Genomic DNA, 27,997 nt, shown 5'->3' on the forward strand with positions numbered 1-27,997 from the left:
CGACCCGCAGACTGGCCTTCGGAGCGGACAGGCCCGGGTGGAGAGGCGCGAGCGGCGGAGCCCCGAGTCTGAGCCCGCTGGCCCGCGCGCGGCCCGCCCTGCCCTTGGGGGCGAGGCGACAGCGAAGAGGGTGCGGGGAGGAGGCCGTGCAGCCCCTGCGGCCACAGCCGCGCGGGGAGGCGAGGTACGCGGGCCTCGAACGGCAGCGGGGACGGACGGAAGGCTTCGGGGACACTAGAACGGAGGCTGCGGGCTGCGCCGACGGTGGCGGTGCCGGAGGGGACGTGGAACGCTGCCGTGTCTGCAGAGGGAGGGTCAGCGGAGTGGCGGGGACGTGGGAGTGGGAGCGTGGGGGAGGGGAGCCTCCTCCGACAGGACTTGGTTCTGGGCGAAAGGGAAAGGCCGGCGGCTGGGTGGAGGGCGTGCGCCGCTGTTCCTGACACCAGATAGGCACAGGGGAGGGTGAGAGGATCGGAGGGGAGGAGGAGAGGATCGGAGGGGAGGAGGAGAGGATCGGAGGGGGGGGTGAGAGGATCGGAGGGGGGGTGAGAGGATCGGAGGGGAGGAGGAGAGGATCGGAGGGGGGGGTGAGAGGATCGGAGGGGAGGGTGAGAGGATCGGAGGGGGAGGGTGAGAGGATCGGAGGGGAGGGGTGAGAGGATCGGAGGGGGGGTGAGAGGATCGGAGGGGGAGGGTGAGAGGATCGGAGGGGAGGGTGAGAGGATCGGAGGGGGAGGGTGAGAGGGTCGGAGGGGAGGGTGAGAGGATCGGAGGGGGAGGGTGAGAGGATCGGAGGGGAGGGGTGAGAGGATCGGAGGGGAGGGTGAGAGGGTCGGAGGGAGGGTGAGAGGATCGGAGGGAGGGTGAGAGGATCGGAGGGGAGGGGTGAGAGGATCGGAGGGGAGGGTGAGAGTATCGGAGGGGGAGGGTGAGAGGATCGGAAGGGAGGGTGAGAGGATCGGAGGGGAGGGTGAGGATCGGAGGGGGGGTGAGAGGATCGGAGGGGGAGGGTGAGAGGATCGGAGGGGGGGGTGAGGATCGGAGGGGGGGTGAGAGGATCGGAGGGGGAGGGTGAGAGGATCGGAGGGGGGAGTGAGGATCGGAGGGGGGGTGAGAGGATCGGAGGGGGAGGGTGAGAGGATCGGAGGGGGAGGGTGAGAGGATCGGAGGGGGGAGTGAGGATCGGAGGGGGGGTGAGAGGATCGGAGGGGGAGGGTGAGAGGATCGGAGGGGGAGGGTGAGAGGATCGGAGGGGGAGTGAGGATCGGAGGGGGAGGGTGAGAGGATCGGAGGGGGAGGGTGAGAGGATCGGAGGGGGAGGGTGAGAGGATCGGAGGGGGGAGTGAGGATCGGAGGGGGAGGGTGAGAGGATCGGAGGGGGAGGGTGAGAGGATCGGAGGGGAGGGTGAGAGGATCGGAGGGGGGGGTGAGAGGATCGGAGGGGAGGGTGAGAGGATCGGAGGGGAGGGTGAGAGTATCAGAAGGGGGAGGGTGAGAGGATCGGAGGGGGAGGGTGGGAGGATCGGAGGGGAGGAGGAGAGGATCGGAGGGGGAGGGTGAGAGGATCGGAGAGGAGGGTGAGAGGATCGGAGGGGGGGGTGAGAGGATCGGAGGGGAGGAGGAGAGGATCGGAGGGGGAGGGTGAGAGGATCGGAGGGGAGGGTGAGAGGATCGGAGGGGAGGGTGAGAGGATCGGAGGGGGGGTGAGAGGATCGGAGGGGAGGGTGAGAGGATCGGAGGGGGAGGGTGAGAGTATCAGAAGGGGGAGGGTGAGAGGATCGGAGGGGAGGGGGACAGTATCAGAAGGGGGAGGGTGAGAGGATCGGAGGGGAGGGTGAGAGGATCGGAGGGGGGGGGTGAGAGGATCAGAGGGGAGGGTGAGAGGATCGGAGGGGAGGAGGAGAGGATCGGAGGGGGAGGGTGAGAGGATCGGAGGGGGAGGGTGAGAGGATCGGAGGGGAGGGGTGAGAGGATCGGAGGGGAGGGTGAGAGTATCGGAGGGGGAGGGTGAGAGGATCGGAGGGGAGGGTGAGAGGATCGGAGGGGGGGGTGAGAGGATCGGAGGGGAGGGTGAGAGGATCGGAGGGGAGGAGGAGAGGATCGGAGGGGGAGGGTGAGAGGATCGGAGAGGAGGGTGAGAGGATCGGAGGGGGGGTGAGAGGATCGGAGGGGAGGAGGAGAGGATCAGAAGGGAGGGTGAGAGGATCGGAGGGGGGGGTGAGAGGATCGGAGGGGGGGTGAGAGGATCGGAGGGGGAGGGTGAGAGGATCGGAGGGGGAGGGTGAGAGGATCGGAGGGGGAGGGTGAGAGGATCGGAGGGGGGTGAGAGGATCGGAGGGGAGGAGGAGAGGATCGGAGGGGGAGGGTGAGAGGATCGGAGGGGAGGGTGAGAGGATCGGAGGGGAGGGTGAGAGGATCGGAGGGGAGGGTGAGAGGATCGGAGGGGGGTGAGAGGATCGGAGGGGAGGGTGAGAGGATCGGAGGGGGAGGGGGACAGTATCAGAAGGGGGAGGGTGAGAGGATCGGAGGGGAGGGGGACAGTATCAGAAGGGGAGGGTGAGAGGATCGGAGGGGAGGGTGAGAGGATCGGAGGGGGGGTGAGAGGATCGGAGGGGAGGGTGAGAGGATCGGAGGGGAGGAGGAGAGGATCGGAGGGGGAGGGTGAGAGGATCGGAGGGGGGGGTGAGAGGATCGGAGGGGAGGGTGAGAGTATCGGAGGGGAGGAGGAGAGGATCGGAGGGGGGGGTGAGAGGGTCGGAGGGGAGGGTGAGAGGATCGGAGGGGGAGGGTGAGAGGATCGGAGGGGAGGGGTGAGAGGATCGGAGGGGGGGTGAGAGGATCGGAGGGGGAGGGTGAGAGGATCGGAGGGGAGGGTGAGAGGATCGGAGGGGGAGGGTGAGAGGGTCGGAGGGGAGGGTGAGAGGGTCGGAGGGGGAGGGTGAGAGGATCGGAGGGGAGGGGTGAGAGGATCGGAGGGGAGGGTGAGAGTATCGGAGGGGGAGGGTGAGAGGATCGGAGGGGAGGGTGAGAGGATCGGAGGGGAGGGTGAGGATCGGAGGGGGGGTGAGAGGATCGGAGGGGGAGGGTGAGAGGATCGGAGGGGGAGGGTGAGAGGATCGGAGGGGGGGGTGTGAGGATCGGAGGGGGGGTGAGAGGATCGGAGGGGGAGGATGAGAGGATCGGAGGGGGGAGTGAGGATCGGAGGGGGGGTGAGAGGATCGGAGGGGGAGGGTGAGAGGATCGGAGGGGGAGGGTGAGAGGATCGGAGGGGGAGGGTGAGAGGATCGGAGGGGAGGGTGAGAGGATCGGAGGGGGGGTGAGAGGATCGGAGGGGAGGGTGAGAGGATCGGAGGGGAGGGTGAGAGGATCGGAGGGGAGGGTGAGAGTATCAGAAGGGGGAGGGTGGGAGGATCGGAGGGGGAGGGTGGGAGGATCGGAGGGGGAGGGTGGGAGGATCGGAGGGGAGGAGGAGAGGATCGGAGGGGGAGGGTGAGAGGATCGGAGAGGAGGGTGAGAGGATCGGAGGGGGGGGTGAGAGGATCGGAGGGGAGGAGGAGAGGATCGGAGGGGGAGGGTGAGAGGATCGGAGGGGAGGGTGAGAGGATCGGAGGGGAGGGTGAGAGGATCGGAGGGGGGGTGAGAGGATCGGAGGGGAGGGTGAGAGGATCGGAGGGGGAGGGTGAGAGGATCAGAAGGGGGAGGGTGAGAGGATCGGAGGGGAGGGTGAGAGTATCAGAAGGGGGGGGGGTGAGAGGATCGGAGGGAGGGTGAGAGGATCGGAGGGGGGGGTGAGAGGATCGGAGGGGAGGGTGAGAGGATCGGAGGGGAGGAGGAGAGGATCGGAGGGGGAGGGTGAGAGGATCAGAGAGGAGGGTGAGAGGATCGGAGGGGGGGGTGAGAGGATCGGAGGGGAGGAGGAGAGGATCAGAAGGGAGGGTGAGAGGATCGGAGGGGGGGTGAGAGGATCGGAGGGGGAGGGTGAGAGGATCGGAGGGGAGGGTGAGAGGATCGGAGGGGGAGGGTGAGAGGATCGGAGGGGGGGGTGAGAGGATCGGAGGGGAGGAGGAGAGGATCAGAAGGGAGGGTGAGAGGATCGGAGGGGGAGTGAGAGGATCGGAGGGGGGGTGAGAGGATCGGAGGGGGGGGTGAGAGGATCGGAGGGGAGGAGGAGAGGATCGGAGGGGGAGGGTGAGAGGATCGGAGGGGAGGGTGAGAGGATCGGAGGGGAGGGTGAGAGGATCGGAGGGGAGGGTGAGAGGATCGGAGGGGGGGTGAGAGGATCGGAGGGGAGGGTGAGAGGATCGGAGGGGGAGGGTGAGAGTATCAGAAGGGGGAGGGTGAGAGGATCGGAGGGGAGGGTGAGAGTATCAGAAGGGGGAGGGTGAGAGGATCGGAGGGGGGGGTGAGAGGATCGGAGGGGAGGGTGAGAGGATCGGAGGGGAGGAGGAGAGGATCGGAGGGGGAGGGTGAGAGGATCAGAGAGGAGGGTGAGAGGATCGGAGGGGGGGGTGAGAGGATCGGAGGGGAGGAGGAGAGGATCAGAAGGGAGGGTGAGAGGATCGGAGGGGGAGTGAGAAGATCGGAGGGGGGGTGAGAGGATCGGAGGGGGAGGGTGAGAGGATCGGAGGGGGAGGGGGAGAGGATCGGAGGGGGAGGGTGAGAGGATCGGAGGGGGGGGTGAGAGGATCGGAGGGGAGGAGGAGAGGATCGGAGGGGGAGGGTGAGAGGATCGGAGGGGAGGGTGAGAGTATCAGAAGGGGGAGGGTGAGAGGATCGGAGGGGAGGGTGAGAGGATCGGAGGGGGGGGTGAGAGGATCGGAGGGGAGGAGGAGAGGATCGGAGGGGGAGGGTGAGAGGATCGGAGGGGAGGGTGAGAGGATCGGAGGGGAGGGTGAGAGGATCGGAGGGGAGGGTGAGAGGATCGGAGGGGGGGGGTGAGAGGATCGGAGGGGAGGGTGAGAGGATCGGAGGGGGGGGTGAGAGGATCGGAGGGGGGGTGAGAGGATCGGAGGGGGGGTGAGAGGATCGGAGAGGAGGGTGAGAGGATCGGAGGGGGGGGTGAGAGGATCGGAGGGGAGGAGGAGAGGGTCGGAGGGGGGGTGAGAGGATCGGAGAGGAGGGTGAGAGGATGGAGGGGAGGAGGAGAGGATCGGAGGGGAGGGTGAGAGGATCGGAGGGGGAGGGTGGGAGGATCGGAGGGGAGGGTGAGAGTATCAGAAGGGGGAGGGTGAGAGGATCGGAGGGGGAGGGTGAGAGGATCGGAGGGGAGGGTGAGAGGATCGGAGGGGGAGGGTGGGAGGATCGGAGGGGAGGGTGAGAGTATCAGAAGGGGGAGGGTGAGAGGATCGGAGGGGGAGGGTGAGAGGATCGGAGGGGGAGGGTGAGAGGATCGGAGGGGAGGGTGAGAGGATCGGAGGGGAGGGTGGGAGGATCGGAGGGGGAGGGTGGGAGGATCGGAGGGGAGGGTGAGAGTATCAGAAGGGGGAGGGTGAGAGGATCGGAGGGGGAGGGTGAGAGGATCAGAGGGGAGGGTGAGAGTATCAGAAGGGGGAGGGTGAGAGGATCGGAGGGGAGGGTGAGAGGATCGGAGGGGGGGGTGAGAGGATCGGAGGGGAGGGTGAGAGGATCGGAGGGGAGGGTGAGAGGATCGGAGGGGGAGGGTGGGAGGATCGGAGGGGAGGGTGAGAGTATCAGAAGGGGGAGGGTGAGAGGATCGGAGGGGGAGGGTGAGAGGATCGGAGGGGAGGGTGAGAGTATCAGAAGGGGGAGGGTGAGAGGATCGGAGGGGGAGGGTGAGAGGATCGGAGGGGAGGGTGAGAGTATCAGAAGGGGGAGGGTGAGAAGATCGGAGGGGGGGTGAGAGGATCGGAGGGAGGGGTGAGAGGATCGGAGGGGGGGTGAGAGGATCGGAGGGAAAGGGTGAGAGCATCAGAGGGGGCTGGAGTGCGTGGGCTGCCACTTGTGAGCGGTGAGCGCAGAGCCAGGCTGAGGAAGAGGCGTCTTGGAGTCGGGGGCTGCTCCTGGAGGGATGGAGCCCTGAGAGGCCGGGACACGGAGGGCGGGCTTGGCTGTGGAAGTGGGTACTGTTGGCAGGATCTGGGGGAATTGGCGGGAGGGCGGCTGACTCCCGCTGCTGCTGGCAGGATTGCGGGCATGACATTGGGGCGGGGAGCAAATAGGGCATGCTGCGGGCAGGGCCCGAGGGCAAGGCTCTGCAGGCAGTGTTTGAAGCCCGGGTTGGGGTGGGTGACGGTGGACGGCAGGAGTGCTGGCTGGCCTTGTGGCGGGGAGCCCAGCCTTACTGCCCTTCCTTCCCCAGCCGCCATGTTCAACCAGCTCCAGCAGCAACAGCTCCAGCAGCACCTGCAGCAGCAACAACAGTTGCTGCAGCTCCAGCAGCTGCTCCAGCAGTCCACTCCGCAGGCCTCGCTGCCCGTGGCCATCGTCAGGTGAGCTCCTCCGGGGAAGGGCGAGTGGCCGCAGCCCTGCCACTCGGAGCCATGCCTGCAGACCCCCTTCCCTCTCCTTTCTCCCAGGGACATGCCTGTTTGAGTCCTGCAGGTCATCAGTTCTCAAGGCCGGCAGAGACCGGAGTTGAGGGGTCTCGAGAAAGAGGGAGGGTCTGCCTCTCCGAGTATCCCTCTGACACCTACCTACTCTCGACACACAGGGGCCTCCCCCAGCAGCAGCCTCAGCAGCAGCTTCTGAATCTCCAGGGCGCCGCCCCGGCCTCCCTCCTCAATGGCTCTGTGCTACAGAGAGCTTTGCTTTTGCAGCAGTTGCAAGGTATGGCCTTGTCTTAGGGCAGCTTCTCTGCAGCCCCATCACATTGACTCTCACCAGATCCACACAGTAACCCTGAGAGGGAGCGTCCTGGTGTCCAGATGAGGACACCGAGGCGCCAGGAGGTGCAAGGGCCTGAGTTGTTCAGCTGCGTGTGGGTCTGTCCGATCACAAACATGTGCCCTTGGCCATGGCACTGGCTCTGTGGACACATTTTACTGCCGTTCAGATTAGATGAGATGCTAAATGGGAAGATCTGCTTTGATGACCCTCCTCTTCATTGCATTTGACGGATGAGGAAGTTGATACCCAGAAAAGGAAAGTCATTTGCTCTGGGTACATAGCACCGGCAGTGGCTGAGCGAGACCAAGGCCTGGGCCTTCTGGCCCCCTGGATCTCTGAGTGGGTGTCTCTGGCCCTGTGCTGAAGCCTGTGCCCTTGCCTCAGTTTCCCCATATGGAGAGCAGTCTCTCAGCTCTTCCTTTCAGATGCTGCTCCTGATACTTTCTGAGACACGTCAGCCCCTGTGGTAGTAATCCAGGGGCCCAGGGACCCGGGGCCAGCTCATGGTCAGACCCAGCCCCTCACATAGAGTAGGTGTGACTTGCTGGGCTGGGCACTGTGCCTTTATAAACCCAATTCCTTGACTCTGCTGACAACCCTAAGGGGAGATACACTCATGATCTCACTTTACAGGTGAAGAAACTGAGGTCCAGAGAGGGGTCATGTGCCCAAGGTCCCACAGCGAGTAGGTGTTAACTAGAGAATTACAGCCCAGATCTTACTACAGAGCTGTATTCCTGGTGCTGGGCTACCCTCCACCCAGCAGGGTGTGCGTTCAGGTCGGATGTGTGATGGTCAGCACCCGTCAGCCCTGCCAGGGCCGTGTGGGTGTGAATGACTCTAGGAGCTGACTTAGAAGTGACATGTTGATTGTATATCTGAAACCTATATAATCTTATTAACCAATGGCACCTCAATAAATTCAATTAAAAAATCAACAAAAAGAAATGACAGCTAGATGGGTGGAGAGATAAAGCCACACACAGGGACTCACCATGTATATATATGTATTCCCTGCCTTTTTTCTCCATTTTATAACTTATACTCTTTAAAGACAAGTAAAAAGAATATTTTTAAAATAGGATTAAAAGAACCCAAATTGGCCTGACCAGATGGTGGTACAGTGGATAGAGCGTTGGCTTGGGATGCTGAGGACCCAGGTTCAGAGCCCCGAGGTCACTGGCTTGAGCATGGGCTCACCAGCTTGAGCATGGGGTTGCCAACTCGAGCATTAAATCATAGACATGATCCCATGGTCGCTGGCTTGAGCCCAAAGGTCACTGGCTTGAAGCCCAATGTTGCTGGCTTGAGCCCAAGGTCACTGGCTTGAGCAAGGAGTCACTGGCTCAGCTGTCAAGGCACATATGAGAAAGCAATCAATGAACAACTAAGGTGCTACAACTGTGAGTTGACGCTTCTCATCTCTCTTCCTTCTTGTATGTCTGTCCCTGTCTGCATCCCCCTACTCTCTTGCTAAAAACAAAAACGAAACCCAAACTATCATATATAGACTCACTCGCCTCCTGAAGAAAAGAACAAGTTGCTTCGGTATATTTTCTCCCCTTCTTTTCTAGGCATAAACTTGGGGACTTGTATATAATTGTGGTCATTGAATTAAGTGAAAGACTGTATCTTGTTTCTTTTTCACAGAATAGAATGGCATGATCATTAATCATATAATTTTTAAAAAAGATTTCACTTATTTTATAGGGAGAGGAGGGGGGAAACAAGAAATACTAGTTACTCCACTTTAGTTGTTCATTGGTTACTTGTCATATGTGCCTTGACTGGGCAAGTCCAGGGTTTTGAACCAGTGACCTCAGCATTCCAGGTCAAAGTTTTATCCACTGTGCCATCACAGGCAAGGTACTTACCATATAACTTGACAGTCTCTGTAAAGATTTTTTTTTTCTTCTTCTTCTTCTTGTGGGAAAGACAGTCAGAGAGAGGGACAGATAGGGACAGACAGACAGGAAGGGAGAGAGATGAGAAACATCAATTCTTTGTTGCAGCTCCTTAGTTGTTCACTGACTGATTTCTCATATGAGCCTTGACCATGAGTTACAGCAGACCGAGTAACCCCTTGCTCAAGCCAGTGACCTTGGATCCAAGCTGGTGAGCCTTGCTCAAACCAGATGAGCCCGCGCTCAAGCTGGCGACCTCGGGGTCTGAACCTGGGTCCTCTGCATCCCTTAAACAGGAAAACAAGCAAACAAAGGAAATAGCCAAGAAGGTTTAGGTAAGCAAGGGCACATCCCTCCAGTGGAATATTAAATAAATGCTAAAAAATAATCTTTACAGCCTGACCAGGCGGTGGCGCAGTGGATAGAGTATGGGACTGGGATGCAGAGGACCCAGGTTCGAGACCCTGAGGTCACCAGCTTGAGCGCGGGCTCATCTGGTTTGAGCAAAAGCTCATCAGCTTGGACCCAAGGTCGCTGGCTCGAGCAAGGGGTTACTCGGTCTGCTGAAGGCCCGCGGTCAAGGCACATATGAGAAAGCAATCAATGAACAACTAAGGGGTCGCATTGAAAAACTGATGATTGATGTTTCTCATCTCTTTTTGTTTCTTTGGTTTCCTGTTTAAATAACACTGGGATGAATGTCATGTTTGAGACTATTTTCTTAGAACGGATTCCCAAGAGTAGAATGACTGGGTCGGGGGGATGGGTATTGTGCGGCTCTTGATAAGTGTTGCCAAATTGCTTTCCCAAAGGACTGGACCAGTTTGCAATGTCACCAGCCACGTATGACAGTACCGGTCTCACCATGCCCACAGCAACATTGGGTATTATATGCTTTTTTATATATATATACATGTATATGTACATATAAGTTATTAATTTGGTTGGCAAAAACCATATCATTCATGTTTTAGTTACATTTCTTGGAGTGCTAGTGCAGTTTAACATTTTATAATTGTCTGTTAAGCATTTTTATTTTTTTTGTGTGACTTGTCCATGTCCTTTGTCATTTTGCCTTTGGTGTGCCATCTTTATCTTACTGTAAAGAGCTGGTTGGCGTTCTCTCTGCACATATGTGTGTATTTGTTTTCAGTTCATGTTAATCAAACACTTACTATATACAAGGCACACTTGTATATCTCATTGAATCCTCATAAAATCCTGTGAGTCGAGCATTATTATCCCCATTTTACAGACGAGGGCACTGAGGCTAAGAAGGGGGAACTGATTTGATCAAGGTCAAGAGCTTATACTGTAGAGTCTGATTTTGTGCCATGCCCTGAATTCTTGTGCTTCTTGTCCCAGCTTTGGGGCAAGAACTGGAACTGGTTTTATATGGTTTAAACGCTTCCCAAGTGCTGGCCTTCGTAATCCACTGAGTTGTGCCTAGCCTTAAGGAGTTGGCGGTGTGGTTGCGTCGCGGGCCGTGGGAAGTAGGGGAATCGTGCGGCTGGTCCTAGGACAGGTGAGCTTGAGCCTCTGGGGACTGGGGGAGGGTCTAGGAAAGGCCCCCAGAGGAAGAACGCCTACAGAGAGCTTGAAGGATGCCTGGGAAGTCGCAGGGGCGGAATGTCCCAGGTGGAAGGAGCAGAGGAAGGAAGAACCAGGCTGTGGGAGGGATGCATGGGAACGTACAGCTGAAGTCCAGTGGGGGCCTGTGTAGGGGACATGACCAGAAAGGAGGTCGGGAGGAGGGCAGGGCGGGACCTGGCACCAAGAGCGGCAAGGAGCTATGGAAGCATTCAGGCAGAGGGAAGGCGAAGTCAGGATGTGGTTTTACAGAGATCACCGTTTGCTGCTGCAAATGTGGCTGACGCTCAGGGGGAAATGGCTTTGGAAGGGAGCTGGGAGCGGAGCTGGAAAGGGGGGTCAGGCTGGACGGGGAAGAGGGGTAGGGGACAGGGTTGACAGGCTTTGGTGTTGGCTTAGATGGGGGTATAAAGAGAGGGAGGAATCCGGAGGACCCCCAGAGTCCTGGCGGGATGGGGCTAGTGGGCCCCTCCCAGAGACCCTGGATAAGCCCTCCACTTTGTGTCTGTTGTGTCACTGGTAGAGACAGTAATTTTTACCCTGAAGAAGGTTCGGCCAAGGGACTGAGGCCATGCATGGGAAGTGCTTAGCAAGTGCCCGGTTCCCAGGGTAGCTGGTAGGGTGGGAGGGTATGATTATTCGAGGGACCAGTCATCTTGCCGGCTCTCCCTTTGGGTCCCGTGCTGGGTATTTCACATACCGTAAGGTACACCCCAGAGTACCCTGGAGGTGAGCGGGCTTGCTGGGGCTGCTCAAGCCACTGACTGGGGAGGCATCTGGGAGAGAAAGGGCAATGGCTCCCACTCGCCAGCTAGAGTAGAACACCAGCCCCAAAGCCTCCTCCCCACCAGTACCCAAGGGGGGCTGGACCCTTAGCTCGCATCTCTCCCCACTGCCCACCTTGGGTGGGAAGAGTCCTCCTTGAAGTTATTTGTGACGTTCTTGTGGTGCATCCGGGGTCTGACCACTGACCCTAGCCTCTACCACCCAACCATCTTTGTAACCCTTCTCCTCCCCTCCCCTCCCCTCTCCTCCCCTCCCCTCCCCTCCCCTCCCCTCCCCTCCCTTCCCCTCCCCTCTCCACCCTCCTTCCCCTCCCTTCCCCACAGGTAACCTCCACAGCTACAACCTGGCGGCCCAGAACCTGGCGGCCCCAAACCTGACAGCCCCCAGCCTCACACCTCCACAGCTGGCCACGCCAAATCTGCAGCAGTTCTTTCCCCAGGCCACTCGGCAGTCCCTGCTGGGCCCGCCTCCGGTTGGGGTCCCCATTCAGCCCTCCAAGCTCGTCCCTTCAGGGCGGAACGCCCAGAAACAGGCCCGGACAGCCTCCACCACTCCCAGTTGCAAGGTGAGTGGAGGCTGGGGTGGGCCGTGGGCATGGGAGAGGGCTGGCCTGGGCGTGAGCCTGGCTCCCCGCGCCTCGCACTGGGCCTGTGGGTGGGTCACATCCCTCTTTGTGCCTCGGTTTCTTCATCTGTAAACTGAGCAGGAGGTACGTTGGACTTGTGTAGTGTTTCCCAAACTTCAAATATTCCTGAACCCCCGATGCGATCTTTGCTGTGTCCAAATACCACCAGGATTATTACTTACCCAAAATTTCTCTTTTTAAAAAAATTGATAGACTTGTATACCTGAAAGCTGTATAATTTTGTTAACCAGTGCCACTCCCCAATAAATTCAATTAAAAAATAAAGAAAGAAAAAAGAAAAAGATTGAGATATAATCAATACATAACTATGTATTAGTTTAGGTGTACTCAGTCCTTAAAATCAGCATGCCCAAAGGAAGTAAAATGCAAGCCATGGAGGTAATTTCACTTTTCCAGTCATCACATTAACAAAGTGAGAGGAAATAGGTGAAGTTAATTTTATTCATAGATTTTCATTTAACCCAGGATATTAAAAAAATGATCATTCCAACATGCAATTGATGTAAAAATGAATGCGGCGTTTTGCACTCCTTTTTGTGTGTGTGCGCTGTCTTTAAAAATCTGCTGTGTATTTTATACTGAAATCTCAGCTTTACTTGCCACATTTCAAGTGCTCAAAGCTACCTACGGGTGGCTAGTGGCTCCTGTCTGGGGTAGGACGGGTTTAAGTGAACTAGTCTCTTCTAGGTTATTTTAAAAAGAAAACATATCATCTCACTACCTAAAGTTTACAAAACAGTGGGAAGAAAGGTAATTGGGGTTATACAATGTTATGCAATCCTGAACTCGACACTGTTGTCATCCGAAGGTGCTGAGCCCTAGCCCGGCTGGCTCAGCGCATGTTTGACGGGTGGGGAAACCGTGGAGGGGAAGGGCCCCCCGACATAAGCAGAAAAACTCAAAGAGACTTGCAAAGGGAATAACATCTTCTCTGAGACTGTCCTGGCAGCTCCTCACACTGCCCACGCTTCCCAGAGCACCTGGCATAGGGGCGGTACCCCCCTTTCTGCCTGCTCTGGGGCAGTCCCCAGGAGGTGGGCATTGCTGTCCAGAGAGGGGTCCTGGCTTCTGACCTTCCTATGGGCCTCCCGCATCGTCTTATCTGGGGGTGATCCCCACCCCCATTTTACATATGGGAAAGCTGAGGCTCAGAGTGGGGGGGAGGTTGCCCTGGGCAGCACAGATGTCTAGACAGACCCAGAGCTGGGCCTCTTGGCTTACAAGCCAGAGGCTTACATGTCGTGCAGGGTGAGAGCCAGGGAGTTTCCGAAGAGCGTGGACTCCCGACGTGGTGCACAGCCCAGCACAGTACTGGTTCCTTGGGTTTAGCAGGAGGGAGGGGGGTGCATGTGGGCTCCTAGGGCTTCCTGGGGTGGGGTGGGTGGAGGGCTGGACCCAGCGGGGCCATGCATTTATTTAGTAAACATCTGTGTGTCCCTGCAGGGGCTCAGTGGGCTGGCCCTCCTGGAGGTCTTGGATGGGTGTGGTGGCAAGACATTAATGCAAATAATGCTTCCACCAATTAATTAAGACTGTGGAAAGTGCCACACTAAGGAACCCCAAGACCCTCTGGGGACCTGTGCTGGGGGTCTGGAAGTCCTCTGGGGTCAGGAGGGCTTTCTGCAAGAAGTGCCTTGCAGGCTCTGGGTGAAGGCCTGGGGCAGGAAGTGGCCCGGGGCTCTAGGGAACCAGAAAGAAAGCCAGTGTGGATAGGGGGGGGGGTAGTGGGAAGACTGAGGCTGGAAGGGTGGGTGTGGGGCAGGGGCCATTTTGTGTAAGAGGTAGGGGAGGTGGTATCAGGCTCAGGGTGGAAAAGGAGTGTCCAGGCCTATGAGAAGTCACAGGAGGGTTTCAGCCTGACAGAGACAAGGTATCATCCAAAAAAAAAAAAAAAAGGAAGAAGAAGAGAGAGAGATGATCAGCTTTGCACTTGCGAAGGATCCCTGTGACTGCTTTGTGGAGGAGGGGAGGGGAGTCAGGAGGCAGCACCGTGGCTGGGAGAGAACTGTCTCCCAGACCTGGGTTTATTAATGAGCCACTAGATGGAACTCCTTAGACACAGTTCCCGGGGTTTTTAGGGTCATCTTTCCGCAGCTCGAGCCAGGGCCACCAGAGGTCCCTAAGCCCCTTCATCTCCTGGGGGACCGTTGCGGCTGTCTTGGGCAAGGATGTATTTACAAGGGTGGGTGGTGGATGTGAGAAGCAGTTTCTGAAAGGAAGCAGGATTCTTTTTCGCAGACAATGCCTGTGGAAGACAAGGCAGACCCCCCGGAGGGGTCTGAGGACGCTGCAGAGTCCCGGACGGACCCAGCAGGTGAGGGCGGAGGCTGGTCCTTCAGCCGGGATATGGGTTTGGGCAGGTGGGTGAATGCTTGGTAATGGAGGCCGATCTGGGCGCAGGGATCTTGGTGGGGGGTGACCCCAGGCCCTGTCTCCCGGAAACTGTTCGTGCTTTACCTGCCCCTGGCAGTCACTCGTCTGTCCTTCGTTCTAGACCAAGATTCCCCTCCCTGCCCTGATGCTGCTGCTAAGGAGAAACACGCTTCAGCACCTGAGCCCGAGTCCTGTGAGGGGTCTGAGCCACCAGCTAAAAGGTCAAAGAGGTAACAGATGCTGAAACCCTGTTGGGGCGCAGAGCCTTGTGGTCTCACTCCTGCCTAGGCAGTGGATGGGTGTGGGCGGGGACAGGGCCTTCAGTGTAGCTGAGGCAAGGAGAGGGCCTTGGCCTCTGGCTCCAAGGAAGGTCAGACCTAATTCTGCACCTCACCCGGGAAGGCCTCACTGGGAAGTGCTTCACTGTGACTGAGCCACCCAGAGGCAGATGAGGTGGCCAGGTTGGAGGGGTGAAATGTGCATCTGCGACCTCAGCTGAGCAGAGGGGGTAGGTTTACAGGGCCTTGGATACATATTAGCAAGTTGTGGGAGGTGTGAGCAAGTGATCCTGCCAATTCATTTAGTGACAGTGGGGCCCTGAGAGCCGAGGGGCTCGCCCAGATGCGCAGCTGGACCGTGGGAGAGCGATGGTTGGAACCTGGGTCTTAGCCTATCTGGGGAGCCCTTCAGGGACAATGGGAAGACATGGATTTGATCTCCTTTTGGTTCTTCCTAGCTCAGAGGAGTCCACAGAGAAGGGACACCCAGAGCAGCTGCAGGCCAAGGTCCAGCCACAGGCCCGAATGACAGCGCAGACGCAGACCCTGGAGCTGCCACCTGAGCCACTGGAAGCCCGAGTGCCGCCACGATTCCAGCCACGGGTTCTGCAGATCCAGGACCAGGTGCGGCTGCAGAATCAGCCACAGATGCCACCACTGGCCGCCCCAGTGCAGCCCATGCAGCAGAAGCAGGCACAGACTCAGACATCTCCAGAGCACTTAGTGCCACAGCTGGAGCAGCCACAGCTGCAGAAGGAGGCGGAGCCATGGAAGCAGGTGCAGCCACAGGCACATTCAAAGCCCCTGAGGCAGGCGCAGCCACAGCTGCAGAAGGAGGCGGAGCCACGGAAGCAGGCGCAGCCACAGCTGCAGAAGGAGGCGGAGCCACGGAAGCAGGCGCAGCCACAGCTGCAGAAGGAGGCGCAGCCACAGAAGCAGGTGCAGCTGCAGGTGCAGCCTCAGCTGCAGAAGGAGGCAGAGCCACGGAAGCAGGTGCAGCCACAGGCACATTCAAAGCCCCCGAGGCAGGCGCAGCCACAGCTGCGGAAGGAGGCACAGACACAGACGTGTCCGCAAGTCCTGGCAGAAACGCAGCCAAGGGTCCAGCCACTGGAGCAGCCACTGGAGCAACCTCCAGTGCAGTTGCCAGTGCAGCCACCAGACCAGCCCCAGGGGCAGCCTCAGCCCCAGCCCCAGGTGCCAGCACCACTTCCAGTTCAGTCCAGTGCGCTGGAGACACTGCCCAGTACGGTGGAAGCTGGAGCAGGTAAATGAGCTCTGGCTCCCAGCTGGCCTGGTAATGGGACAGCTCTTGCTGAACCCCTTTCCTCCCCTGGAACTGTCCAGCCCTGACTGGGTGCTGCCTGGGACCGAGGGTTGGAGCTGGAACTGGGTTTGAGGCCATTCACCCCACAGGCTTCAGTGTGGCCCTTGGGTTTAGGTCCCTCTGGGTCATGTGGGACATGAACCCTGGGAAACATAGCACATCTGTCATTCCAGGCCGGGAGGAGGCCTCGCTGGAGCCAGTGGGTGTCCAGGTCAGCACAGAGGAGAGCCAGGAGGAGCTGACCAGTGGCCTGGATGTGGGAGAATGTGAAAGAAGAGCAAGAGAGATGCTCAGGGTGGGTAGAGAAGTTCATGTGGCAGCGTGAGGACCACAGTCCCCAGCAGTGGGAAGGCCTCTCTTTGTCCCAGCCCCCTGGAGGGCCCCCTCATGTGTCCCCACCTGGAACATGTGACGGCAGCCCCCCACACGGGCCATGGACGGCCAGAGTGGGTTTGACGGTGGTTCGTCAAACTCGCATGATGTTGTGTTGCCTTTCCGTGCCTTTGCTCTGAAGATCTGGGGGTACTTTGGGGACAAGAGTCCTTTCCAGCCTGCTCACCCAAAAACTAGAGCCCCGAGTCCCCTCACATGGGAAATGTTGCTCTTGGAGAGAGCAGAGTGGCAGCTGGTGCCAGGAGTTCGGGCCCTGCTCTGCTTTACAGAGGGTGGCGGCCAAACCCACTCCCTTCTTTCTGTCTCAGTTCCTCCTGTCGTGTGTGTGGCTAGGTGGTCTTTAGATTTAGGTGGGCCTGGGTTTGAATCCTGGCTGTAGTGCTTTCTTGCTGTGTGAGCTTGGGCTAATAACACAGAGCCTAACAGCTCAGAGGCTTAGTTTCCCCATCTGTACAGTGGGCTGTCCGGAGGGCCTGATGCCCAGTGCTCACAGGCGTTTATTACCGGGGCTGGCCCGCCGTAAGCACTCAGCTGGTGGCAGCCCTTTTCCTGCTCCTGGTGTAGGTGTGGGGTGCTGGGGGCTCCCTGAAGGTCACCATTCTGCAAAGTAGCGACAGTCGGGCCTTTAGCACTGTATCCCTCGCACCTGGGCCACGTTCCAGCGACTCCACCTCCGCCACCCCTGCGGCCGCCAGCGCGCCCCCCACGCAGGCCCTCCAGTTCTTCTGCTACATCTGCAAGGCCAGCTGCTGCAGCCAGCAGGTACTGCCACCCGGGCCCTGGGTGGTGGGCAGCTTGAGGGGAGGGTCTGTGTGGGATTCCCAGCTGCCTGGTCCACAGCTACACGAGTGACCCTATGGCGCCCTGTGAGCCCTGCCCTGGCAGCTGTGAGTCTGCTCAAAACCCATTTGCTGGTCAGCCACGAAGGCAGCGCTTCACAGTTGGGCAGAGCTGGTGAGGATCGGCCCTGACCAGCCACATAGACCTTGGAAGGCGAATTCACCCTTTGTGCCTCGGTCTCCTCATGTGTCAGATGAAGAAACCATTTAGAACCCACCACACCGGGTGGTTCTGAGGATCAGCAACTTGACATTGAAGTCATGAGCCCCGGCCTGGCCCAGAGCGAGCCTAGCATGGACAACAGTGTTCTACTCTCATTATTACTCCTAGGCCCCTAGGTACCCGTCACTCTGTCTTGCCGGAACAGAGCCACGGGACCTGAAAGTTAATCAGATGGCTCCCTGTCTTTGAGGCTCTGGTTGCTTTGGGCTCACTCTGTGCCTCAGTTTACCATCCTTCACCGGCCCACAGAGACAGGGTTGTTGTAAGAGAAATAGCCTCACAGTGGTGCTGGGGTGAAGGCCTCTTCCCTGCGCCCCAGGCCTGGCCACCTTCCGGGGCTCAGTCCTCATGGCCGTCCCACACTTCCCCCTGCCGTAGGAGTTCCAGGACCACATGTCGGGGGCCCAGCACCAGCAGCGGCTCGGGGAGATCCAGCACATGAGCCAAGCCTGCCTCCTGTCCCTACTGCCCATGCCCCGGGATGTTCTGAGAAGAGAGGACGAGTGAGTGTGGGAGCTCGGAGGCCTCGAGCTGGGGCTGGGCGGTCTCAGGCCAGGCAGGGCTGGGAAGGGTCCTGAATCGGCCACCTGCAGGCTCTGCCTGTGTGTTCAGCATTGCCCTCCCTCAGGGACCTTTTCCCTCCTTTAACTGTATGACCGTGGACCTGTTTTCCTTGTCTGTAACAGGGCCTGGGAAGCGGTGTATTGCAGGAATTCATGAACTAGACAGTTTCTGAAGGTTCCATCCAGGCAGGCTCAGTGTGACCATCCCCGTGGGAGGGAATGGGTGGTGGCACTGGGGCTGCTCCCCTGACACATGTGCTGGCCCTGCCGCAGGGACGTGATGGTGAGGATCGGCTCATCTTTGGGCTTGAGGTTAGAGCTACGCTGCGTCTTCCCTTTTCATTGTTGTGTGTGCTTAGTGGATCAGAAAGGTCAGCCCTCCTGCAATCTGGGACTAGCTCTTGGGGTGGGAAATAGGAAGCTAGTGGTCCTTTCATGACCCTGTGGGGAGCCCCAGGTCTTCAGGGGCTGGGAGGCGTCATCATCAATGAGAGAAGCAGGTCTGCGTTGGCTCAGGCCAACCCGGATGACCTGTCTCACGTGACAGCTGCCCCTCAGCTCCAGATCTCCCTAGTTTTTCAGGAGAACCCAGAAACCTTGATTTGTATGTGAAATCTCCCAATTACAAAATCTTAATAGCTAGTTCAGAACTGAAACAAAACACACCCTGTGGAGGCCACATGAAACCCTTGCACAGGCCGGACTCTGCCCTGCACGTTTACAGAGGGTCACAGCTTGACGTTCCGGGTGCTGGTGAGGGCACAGGGGCCGGCTCCCCACAGGCGCCGAGTCTGATAGCGGTTCTCACGTTGAGATGCGCTTCCTACCTGGCTAGCATATGTTCTCGAGCCTTAAACCTGCCCTGCCCACTGACCTCGGAGTTACACTTGGGTGAAATTACCATAAACACGGAAGAAAGGAGACTTGCAAAATTAATGTAATGGTGAGACAATTTAATTGGAAGTGATCTAAAATATCCGAAACTGGGGGGTGGGGTTAGATCAATTAAGGCTTGTCCACGTGGTGGAACAGCTAGTAAGGAGGACAGTGGCAGGAATTCATGATAATGTAGAAAGGTGTACGATGCAGTGTCGAATGAGAACAGGATTTCAAATTGCATTTGCAGAATGAGCTTGATCCTGTCAAAATAGATTTCATGACACAAGAACGTTGGGCGGATGTAACGCAAGTTATGACCAAGCTTCAGGTGGAGGGGGTTTGTTAGACTCTCCTGATGACGTCTGCCCTTGAATCCTGACTGGGCCCCCTGAGGTCACGCAGAACGTGGCCGTCCTTCAGCTCAGCTGCCTGTCCTTTCTTCATCTAACAGTCAGGAACTCTAGACCAGCCTCCAGTCAGGCCCTGGGGATGCTGGGGTGGCGTGCTGGCCCCCAGAACTCGCCGCAGCCCGGTGCAGGTAGAGAAGGGACCCGGTCCGCCAATTCATTGGGGCAGTGCTGTGGCAGTGGCACTAGGGGGCCTCAGATGGGGGCCCAGCTTCCTGGGATGGGGATGGGGACAGGTCCAGGAATGGGGGGAGGGGCAAGAACAGCTCTGGGAACCACAGGGCATTTAAACTGAACGACAAAGAGAAGTTTTCAAGGCTAGAGACCCTCAGCTGTGTCACTGCCCTGGTGCCCCTCTGGCATCCCAAATGCTTCTCAGGCTCACGTCTCCCCTGAACCTCCTTGGCTGTTCTTGTTTAAGTATTCTTCCTGATGAAGTTCAGGACCATTTTGTTGAGTTTCCAAAAAGGATCCCATTGGGATTGTGCTCCATTTACGGAGCATCTGGGTGAGCTGCTGTCTTTCCAAGGATATAGTGTCAACTGTACTTGTGATTGTCCTCATTCAGAGAGCCTCCTCTGAGGCGCTGGTGTAACACCTGCCAGGTCTACTACATGGGGGACCTGATCCAGCATCGCAGGACACAGGACCACAAGGTATGAGGACCCAGTGCTTCGAAGGCACCCGTGTGTGCTGTCCCCAAGCCGAGGGCCGGGACGCGGGGAGAGCAGGGTGGGAGTGGGGTCAGTCTTGGTCTCCGCATGGCCAGCGCACATAAGCGTGGCTTCTCAGTTGAGGCACTCAAGCTTCTCTGGGTGTCAGTTTCCCCATACGTCCAGTGTGGGCAAGGCCCCATCTCGCCCTGCCGTTCAGCCCTGGCCTCATGAGGCTTCTCCTAGCGATTGTCCTCTCTCCGCGTCTTTTCTCTGTTGCCACCTGCCGCCCCATCTCAGAGCCCACGGCCCAGGGCAGGGACGTGTTTGCCCATGTTCTGGTACATGAGCAGATTACAGCCAGCTGATTACAGATGTGGGGGCCTGCAGTGGACACTACCCGGCTGCATCTGGGGACACTGCCCGCCACCCACCTGGCCTGCCCTCCTTTCCCCAGATTGCCAAACAGTCCCTGCGACCTTTCTGCACCGTTTGCAACCGCTACTTCAAGACCCCCCGCAAGTTTGTGGAGCATGTGAAGTCCCAAGGGCACAAGGACAAGGCCACGGAGGTAACCCCAGCCCCCTCAGAGAACATAGGCTCAGAGAGGTACAGAGCCTTGGCCAGAGCCACACAGCAAGTTGAGATTTATCCCATCCCAAACTCATAGCAGGTCTGGAGGGACTGGGATTCCCAGGAATGTGGGGATGGGTGGAGTGTCACACCTCGGCCACCCAGAACTGACCTGAGCCCTGGCCCACTTCCCTGGGCAGCTGAAGATGTTCGAGAAGGAGATAGCTGGCCAAGGCGAGGACCACTTCATCACGGTGGATGCTGTCGGCTGCTTCGAGGATGATGAAGACGAGGAGGAGGACGATAATGAGGAAGAGGAGATTGAGGTTGAGGAGGAATTCTGCAAGCAGGTGCTTGGGAGGAGGAGGGAGGGTGGGAGGCCGGCGGGGTGCTGGGTTTTCAGTCCAGGAGGGACTGGCCCCTGCCTCCCGGGCCAGGAGGCACTGAGCTGGCTTTTGTAGGCACTCATTCTTGCTATACTTTAGTATTAATAGTCATATTAATAGTAGCTATATTCTCTATGACTACGTAAATATATATCGCAATGACCATAGGATGGTGGTGAAATATGCAAGGGCCTCTAAGACTGGCTAGAATTCTGTCGAGGAAGGGAAAAGACACCCCGGCCGGCCGAGGGAACCGCACCAATAAAGGTGAACGGGAACGATGTGGTGCGTACAGGAAAACTCGACGTAAAACGCTGCTGTTGAGGATAGCTAAGCAGTCGGCATATTTCTGAGCACCTCCTATATACCGAGCACATATCGAGCACTTTCCTGGCAGAGTCTCACCGACTTGGATGCGAGGTTGTGCTCGGCACACCCGTGCTACTCTGCCTCCCGTGAGCGAGGAGCTGGAGAAGTCTGGATCCTTTCCATTTAACCACTGTTTCCAGAGCCCCTGTTCTGGGCCCAGCCCTGGTGCTGGACATCAGGGGCATGTGGAGACCAGGGCCTGGCCCCTGCCCTCACAGACCTCCCCCGCTTACAGCCCAGGGTGGGGATGGGGCAGCAGAAAGGGGGCACAGAGGGACTGGTACCTCCATCCCCAAGCAGGTTAGGGGTGAGGCTGGCTTAGCCATGCAGTGGCAGCAGTCGTACCCCAGTCAAGCCCCTTGGCATCTCTGAGCCTATTTCCTTTGCTCAGAAGTCATGGTCCCAACTCAGGCTGTGAGGAAGGGTCACAGCCCAGGGTGGCAAATGGGAGTGGCTGTCACTCTTAGAAACCGTGTTTATTTGCCATGATGGAAGGCACTGCTAGGCATGGTGAGGCTGACGTAGCTGGAGTCAGATGGCCTCATCTGGAAGGGGCTTACGTACAGCAGGTGAGACGAGGGGTCCTGGCTCACCTGAACCCCCCCAGGCTGAGGTCACTACAGTGTCAGGTAGGAACTGAGGGAGTTGACGGGGCTCATGGTTAGAAGTGAAGCCAGGACTTGGGGCCACCAGGGTTTACTACCTTGCTCCTCCCTACACCAGCTGCATGGCACTGGGCAAGTGCGTTCATGTCCTTGGGCCTCGGCTTCCTGTTATGTAAAATGCTTGTATCATAGGTGCTGGTTGTGAAGATGCAATGTAATGACATGTGTGATGTGTTGGGCACACTGGCAGGGAGTGTGGCCACTGTGGGTGCACTAGGAAGGAAGGGACTGAGTGAGCCGAGCCTGCAAAGTGGATTGGGAAGGGTGCTCTGGGAGGCAGGATCGGTCTGTGCAAAGGCTCAAAGGATGCCGCCCACAGCCTCCTCCAAATCCAGGGGACTATGTTTAAGAGCTTGGCTGGCTTCCAGGGCCTCCCATCTGCATCTAGGGTTGGGGGTACCGAGGGAAGCCAGGTTCAAGGCCCACACTTGCACGTTTCCAGGTGACGTCCAAAGATATACCCATAGCGGAGTGGAAAGACTCCGAGACCTACAGCCCCAATACTGCATACGGTAAGACCCCAGCTTTGACCCCAGCCTCCAGGGAGCCCGCCCAGATCCCAGCCACAGCATCCTGGCCGGGCAGTCTATCCCTCGTCCTCTTCTCCCACCTGGAGGGTGGCCGAATAAACGGGCCCCGGAAGAGGGCGGCACAGCTGTCTGGCACGGGGGAATGTGAGTGCACAGACCCTGCTGTCCCCAGGTGTGGACTTCCTGGTACCCGTGATGGGCTACGTCTGCCGCATCTGCCATAAGTTCTACCATGGCAACTCAGGGGCGAAGCTGTCCCACTGCAAGTCCCTGTCCCACTTCGAGAACCTGCAGGTGAGCTGGACCTCCTGTCTTACCCTGTCCTGCCCAGGACTCAGACTCCATACAAACCAATGGGGTGATGGCCAGTGTTTGACGTGTCTTGGCTCCCGGGTACACCCCCCCAGTAGGTTAGCCCTGCCCACAAAGGAAGCAAGAGCCAACCAGGATGGTGCTGGGTTTTGGGTTTTTTTTTTTGTATTTTTCCGAAGTGAGAAGGGGGGGAACAGACAGACTCCCGCCTGCACCGGACTGGGATCCACCCCACATGCCCACCAGAAGGTGATGCTTGGTCCCTCTGGGGCATTGCTCCGCTGCAACCAGAGCCATTCTAGAGCCTGAAGCAGAGGCCATGGAGCCATCCTCAGCGCCCGGGCCAACTTTGCTCCAATAGAGCCTTGGCTGTTGGAAGGAAAAAAGAGATAAAGAGAAAGGAGAGGGGGAAGGGTGGTGAAGCAGATGGGCACTTCTCCTGTGTGCCCTGGCCAGGAATCGAACCCAGGACTTCCACATGCCTAGCTGACGCTCTACCTCTGAGCCAACTGGCCAGGGCCGGTGCCTGGCTCTTTCTGCTTTTGTTCTGGGGGGTGCTGAGGGCCAGGCTGTTAGCTCCAGAGCTTTCATCCAGGGAGGTTGAGCGCAACAGACAGGGTCACACAGCGTGTCCAATGCTGTCTTAGCTGATTGGGGAAACAGTGGCTGGCCAGGAGGGCGCCAGGTAAGGAGGAAGCCCTGCTTCACCTGCGCCCTCTGTGTCCAGAAATACAAGAAGGCCAAGGACCCCAGCCCTACCACCAGGCCCGTGAGCCGCCGCTGTGCAATCACCGCCCGGAACGCCTTGACTGCTCTGTTCACCTCCAGTGGCCGCTCACACATGCAGCCCAGCATCCAGGACACAGCCAAAGCCCTCAGCAAGGTGACGGCCCAACCTCCCCAGCCCCCGTCAACCCGGCGCTCAACCCGCCTCAAAACCTGATAGGAGGAGCTCCCCACACCCACCTGGTCTGGGTCCAGATCTATTCTTTTTAGGAGTCTGCTTGGAAACTTTGACATAGTTGGTGTTTTTACTCGAAATCTAATAAAAGACGGTAGTTTGGCTGCACAGTCCCCACCAACACTTCTGTCTGGGGGGACAGAGGAAGAGGAGCCCCCACCCAACTCTCAGCCAGCACCAGCCTCTCTAGGCACAGTGTGGGGCAAACCAAACAGCCAGCAGGTTCCCCAACCAGGGACTCTGGGCTCACAGGAGTTCCAGCTCTCTGAGCCCGTTTCCCCCTTAATGCTGTATCGGGCTAGGGAAGTTCCTTCAAGTAAGATCTCACTTAATGTTTACAGTAACTCTAGGAGGGAGGTCTTGTTATTCCCACATTCCAGATGAAGATACTGAGGCCTGGTAAGGTCAGGTGACTTGCTGAAGGTCATACATCTGGCGAGCAGCCAGGACCTGACCTGGGGCCTGGGCTCTGGACCCCGGGCCAGCCTCTCTCCAGCTGGACCCTGTGGAAGGGGAAGTACAGGAGGGGACCCTCGCCACTCTCCTCTGGTTCTGAGTTTGTGATGCCCTAGTAGGTACCTTGCCCTTCTCGTCAGGTGACCCTGTGATGAAACATCAGTGAGTGGAGCCCAGGCTGAGCCGGATCTTTAGTTCTACTATTTCCCCGTCTGGAAAGACCCTTACAGACAGACGAGACCAACCCTGTGTTTTGGCCAGCGGGGGAGGCTGAGGTCAAGAGCAGGAGGGTGGTACCCAAGGTTGCACAGCATGTCGTGGTGTTGGGTGTCTCAGTGAAAGGCCCTGTACCCAGGGAAGGTCAACGCATCACCCAGGGTCACACAGCATGTCAGTGTTGTCTCAGCCTGGCCAGGGGAGCAGCTGCTGGCCAGGATCGTACCAGGTGGGGAGTGTCCCGATCTCACCTATACCCTCTGTGTCCAGAAACAAGGAAGGCAGGAAGCCCACCCCCACCTCCAGGCCCATGAGCCACCAGGGCATGAGCAATGCCTGGAACTGCTCTGTTCACCTCTGTCAGCCACTGGGGTTCTCATCCCAGGATACAGAGAGAGGCGCAATGGTGTCGGAAACCTATTTAATGTGGACATTCAAGGCCTGGGCGGAGAGGAGAGTGCCCAGGAATTGGGCAGGCAGGCCAGGTGGGTGGGTTGCACATCCACACCTGGCCCTTGGAGGGGAGGCTGGGTGTTGGGGGTCGGCCCAGACACACCAAGGGGAGTACCTGAAGAGTGGCTCAGGCAGACAGAGCCACCGGGGGACCTGTAGGCCAGCACTTGAGAAGGTATCTGAGTCAGGTGGTGAGTGCCCAGGCGAGAGCCTGGCCCAGGCAGGCACGGTGGGGACCTGGCTGGGGCTCCTGGAGCCTAGGGGCTGGCATCACTGGGGGCCTCCCCCAGCTGCTGCTGGAACTCAAGGCGCGTCTGCCGGTTGGACTCAAGCAGCTCCTGGAGGCGGGCATGGAGGTGGTCGTTCTTCTCTTCCAGGTGGTCCAGACAGGAATTGATCTGGTCCAACATGGAGTTGATGGCAGCATATTCTGGAATGGAGGGGAAAGACAGCCAAAATCCCATGTCTCCCCAGGGCTCACAGACACCCCTCTCCCTCAACCATTATCCCCAGCCTGCCTCCCAAAGGGCATCGGCAAGTCCCTGTTCCTTCCTGAGCCTCAGTGTCACCATCTGGAAAATGTGTGCATATCAAAAGAGGAAAGGCTTTGGAGAAATAATGCCTTAGCACACCATCCTATTGTCTAGGTTAGGGTGGTCGAGGGGAGATCAGCCAGTATCCTGCCCAGGAAGTCCTGCCAAGTGCCAATCTCCTTTCCACTTTCTTCATCCACCTAGAGGCCAGAGCCCACATTCCTGAGTCGGGCAGTCCGGGCCTCTGTACCCAGGCAGGCCCCTTTTTCCAGCTCTTCCATGACCTTTGCCCTCAGGATAAAGCACCCAGAAGACTCCCAAGACCCCACTCCCTTCTCCAGCCCAGCCTCCCATGTCTCCTTTTCTCTCTTACATCTGCCTTTGCCCACCTCAGGCCCCTTGAACATGCTGTTGCCTTTGCCTGGAATGCCGCATCCTTCTGTTTCCCCTCCCTCTCCTCCTGGATGAGTCCTACTCATTCTTCAAGTCTCAGCATGGATGCCACCACTGGGAACCCTTCCAACACCCCAGAGTGAATCAGGTCTCTGTGCCTGATCCTCCTCCACTCACACCTCCATGGCCCTCACCTCTGGATTGACTGATGTGATCATCTGTGTGCTGGTCTGTCTCCCCTACAGACTACAGAGCTCCATGAGAAGAGGAATGGTCTTGTGTTCACTGCTATTTTTCCTGAGGCCCTCCCTGTTATGCAATGAGCATTTGTTGAATGAATGAATGAATGAAGCCTTTAACTTTCCAGCCTGTCTGCCTTTGCCTAGCTGTCCCTGCCACCCAGAATGCCTCAACCACAGCAGCCATTTAAAGACTAGCTCAAAATGCCTCTTCTAAGAAGCCTTCACTGGTCTCCACCAGAAACATTCCTGACCTCGAAAGCCAGCAATACAATGTCCCTTAGGATCCAAGGTCTGGGCTTGTGCCCACTGCAGAAGCCATTTCTGAGCTAGCCCATGACTCAGATACACTCTGCTGCCAGCATGGGACACAGGGGAAGTGGCTGGCAGTGTGTGAAAAGGCCAGGGCTGGAGGACGTGTCTGGGATATGGATGCAAATGTGTCTGCATTCTGAAGGAAGCACCCATCACCTGGAGTTGGCACACCTCACAGAGGCCAGAGGCCTGGAAAGTCTCTGCTGGGTTCTACACTCCAACCACCTTGTGGTATGGATGGGGAAAGCGAGGCCCAAGAAGGAAGGGACTTGCTCAGGTTCCTCCAGCTGGCTGGTGCCAGAGCCAAGATTCAGGCTTGGGAAGCGGGGCAGCTGGACCCCAGCTCTGCTCCATCCCAGGAAGTTACTGCACCTTTCTGGAAAAGGGAGATAGAGAACTGGGTGGCTGCGAGGATTCAGACATATCAAGAACTCCGACAGGGTCTGGCCGCAGCAAGTTCTTAATACATGGTCAATATTATCAACATTTCACATCGGGTGCCATGAAACACAGCCAGGAGGAGGGATGGGGGAGGTGGTGTCTACACACCACTAGCTCCAGACCTTATCTATGTCAAAGGCACTTCCCAGTTCCAAGACTGTCTCCCTCCTCTCCACTGTGCTAAGTCCTGTGAATCTACCAGCCACCACTTACTGTGCCTCCTGGGAGGCCCTTCTGATGCTGCTTTACACACACATCTGGCTGCTGTTCACCAGCAGTGTCCAGGGCAAAGCAGTCAGCTCACCACTTTCCCCTGTGGGAGGTCTTCAACCTCTATTAAATGCAGACCTCGAGTGATGAAAGTATTCTAAAACTACTGCGGTGATTAATGCACACTCCGGATATTCTGAAACCCACTGAATTGTACAATTTAAATGGGTGAGTTGTATGCTATGTGAATTATAGCTCAATAAAGCTGTTACCAAAACAAAATGCAGACTCCATACCCGACATTTACTATGTCCTGCGCTCTTAAGTTAATAAACCAATTTTTATTACACTAAAGAGAATAATAACCACTTACTGAACACTTGCATCTTGGAACCTACCAGGTATTTTCCATTCATTATATATCTCAATGCACAAGGCATTAATCATTATTATTTTACAGATGGGGAAACAGTCGGCCTATAGAGTTTCAGAGGGTGAAAAGGAGTTGATGGTTCTCTCTCCACACTTCACCTCCCACCCTCCGCAGTGCTGTGCACACAACAGGCTGCTTTGTACGCAAGTCACATTTGCCAGGGCTCCAGGGCACACCAGAAAAGGTGGCTGGGGATGCGGACTCAGCAAGGGCTGGCACGCCCACCCAAACAGCCCTTAGGCTGTGCCAAGGAGGGCCATCGGCCCCGCCCCCTCAGGAGCCTCCTTCCCCGCAGGGGTTGAACCAAGTGGCTGGAGCAAGTCCCAAAAGGGCGAGTGTCCCAAAAGCGGGCTCAGTTTCCGTATTTGCAAGACGGGGCCCAGTTCTCGAATGCTGTGGTTTCCAGAGATCACCTCGCAGGTGCTCATCCTAAATTCCGAGACGGCGCCTGCCCTTCAACCCATCCAGGGGCGGGGGATGGGAGGGCTCCTTCCTTCCAAACCCCTATCCCGGCCCCGACTCCCCCATCCCAGAAAGGTACCCCTGAGAAAGCAAAGGTCGCTTCAACAGTCCCCCGGAGTCACCTGCTTCCCCGAAGCCGTCATCTTCGCCTTCCGCGCCCACCTCCGCCGGCACGCCCAGGTCCCCGTTGGGGCCCGACATTGCGGGCTCCGGCGCCGCACGGGCCACGAGACGCTTAAACCCCGCGACCGTCACGCCAGTACCCCGCGTCGGGCGGAAGGTGGAGGCGGTGGATGGGTCGCAAGGCCGGAAGGGTGGAAACGCGAGGATGATCGCCACCCGG

The 27,997-nt window shown here is 57.9% G+C and overlaps 2 protein-coding genes across 13 annotated transcripts; one reads left to right on the top strand and one right to left on the bottom strand.

The window, feature by feature from the left end:
- The first annotated feature begins 43 nt into the window (after positions 1-43).
- CIZ1 (CDKN1A interacting zinc finger protein 1) lies at positions 44-25,742 on the top strand. 12 transcript variants are annotated; one of them, XM_066367052.1, is made up of 19 exons: positions 44-184; positions 6,320-6,449; positions 6,671-6,786; positions 9,563-9,634; positions 11,450-11,691; positions 13,996-14,086; positions 14,267-14,375; positions 14,882-15,236; positions 15,279-15,362; positions 15,417-15,690; positions 15,924-16,045; positions 16,708-16,905; positions 17,584-17,708; positions 19,623-19,710; positions 20,165-20,278; positions 20,481-20,630; positions 22,143-22,212; positions 22,403-22,524; positions 23,270-23,614. In XM_066367052.1, the coding sequence occupies exons 2-19, from the start codon at positions 6,325-6,327 to the stop codon at positions 23,483-23,485; spliced, it is 2,673 nt and encodes an 890-aa protein (XP_066223149.1). In that variant the 5' UTR covers positions 44-184; positions 6,320-6,324; the 3' UTR covers positions 23,486-23,614. The 12 variants fall into 12 exon arrangements, with proteins under 12 accessions (XP_066223149.1, XP_066223144.1, XP_066223145.1 ...); XM_066367047.1 differs by adding an exon at positions 25,556-25,742 and having other exon boundaries at positions 14,882-15,690; positions 23,270-23,425; XM_066367048.1 differs by having other exon boundaries at positions 14,882-15,362.
- BBLN (bublin coiled coil protein) lies at positions 24,580-27,997 on the bottom strand. The gene is made up of 2 exons (XM_066367054.1): positions 27,777-27,997; positions 24,580-25,058 (listed from the first exon to the last, which is right to left on the bottom strand). Exons 1-2 carry the CDS (start codon positions 27,853-27,855, stop codon positions 24,886-24,888), a joined length of 252 nt encoding a protein of 83 aa, XP_066223151.1. The 5' UTR covers positions 27,856-27,997; the 3' UTR covers positions 24,580-24,885.

The sequence above is a fragment of the Saccopteryx leptura genome, chromosome 2 (assembly GCF_036850995.1).
Source record: "Saccopteryx leptura isolate mSacLep1 chromosome 2, mSacLep1_pri_phased_curated, whole genome shotgun sequence".
In the NCBI taxonomy this organism is placed as follows: Eukaryota; Metazoa; Chordata; class Mammalia; order Chiroptera; family Emballonuridae; genus Saccopteryx; species Saccopteryx leptura.

Bases quoted from the DNA above. Each gene is read 5' to 3' on its own strand.
- CIZ1 (XM_066367041.1), top strand. From the start codon at position 6,325: ATGTTCAACCAGCTCCAGCAGCAACAGCTCCAGCAGCACCTGCAGCAG. The intron at 6,787-9,562 runs GTATGGCCTTGT...GCTTTCCCAAAG, and splicing joins GCTTTTGCAGCAGTTGCAAG to GACTGGACCAGTTTGCAATG. The intron at 15,691-15,923 runs GTAAATGAGCTC...CTGTCATTCCAG, and splicing joins TACGGTGGAAGCTGGAGCAG to GCCGGGAGGAGGCCTCGCTG.
- BBLN (XM_066367054.1), bottom strand. From the start codon at position 27,855: ATGTCGGGCCCCAACGGGGACCTGGGCGTGCCGGCGGAGGTGGGCGCG. The intron at 25,059-27,776 runs GTGACTCCGGGG...CCTCCATTCCAG, and splicing joins TGACGGCTTCGGGGAAGCAG to AATATGCTGCCATCAACTCC.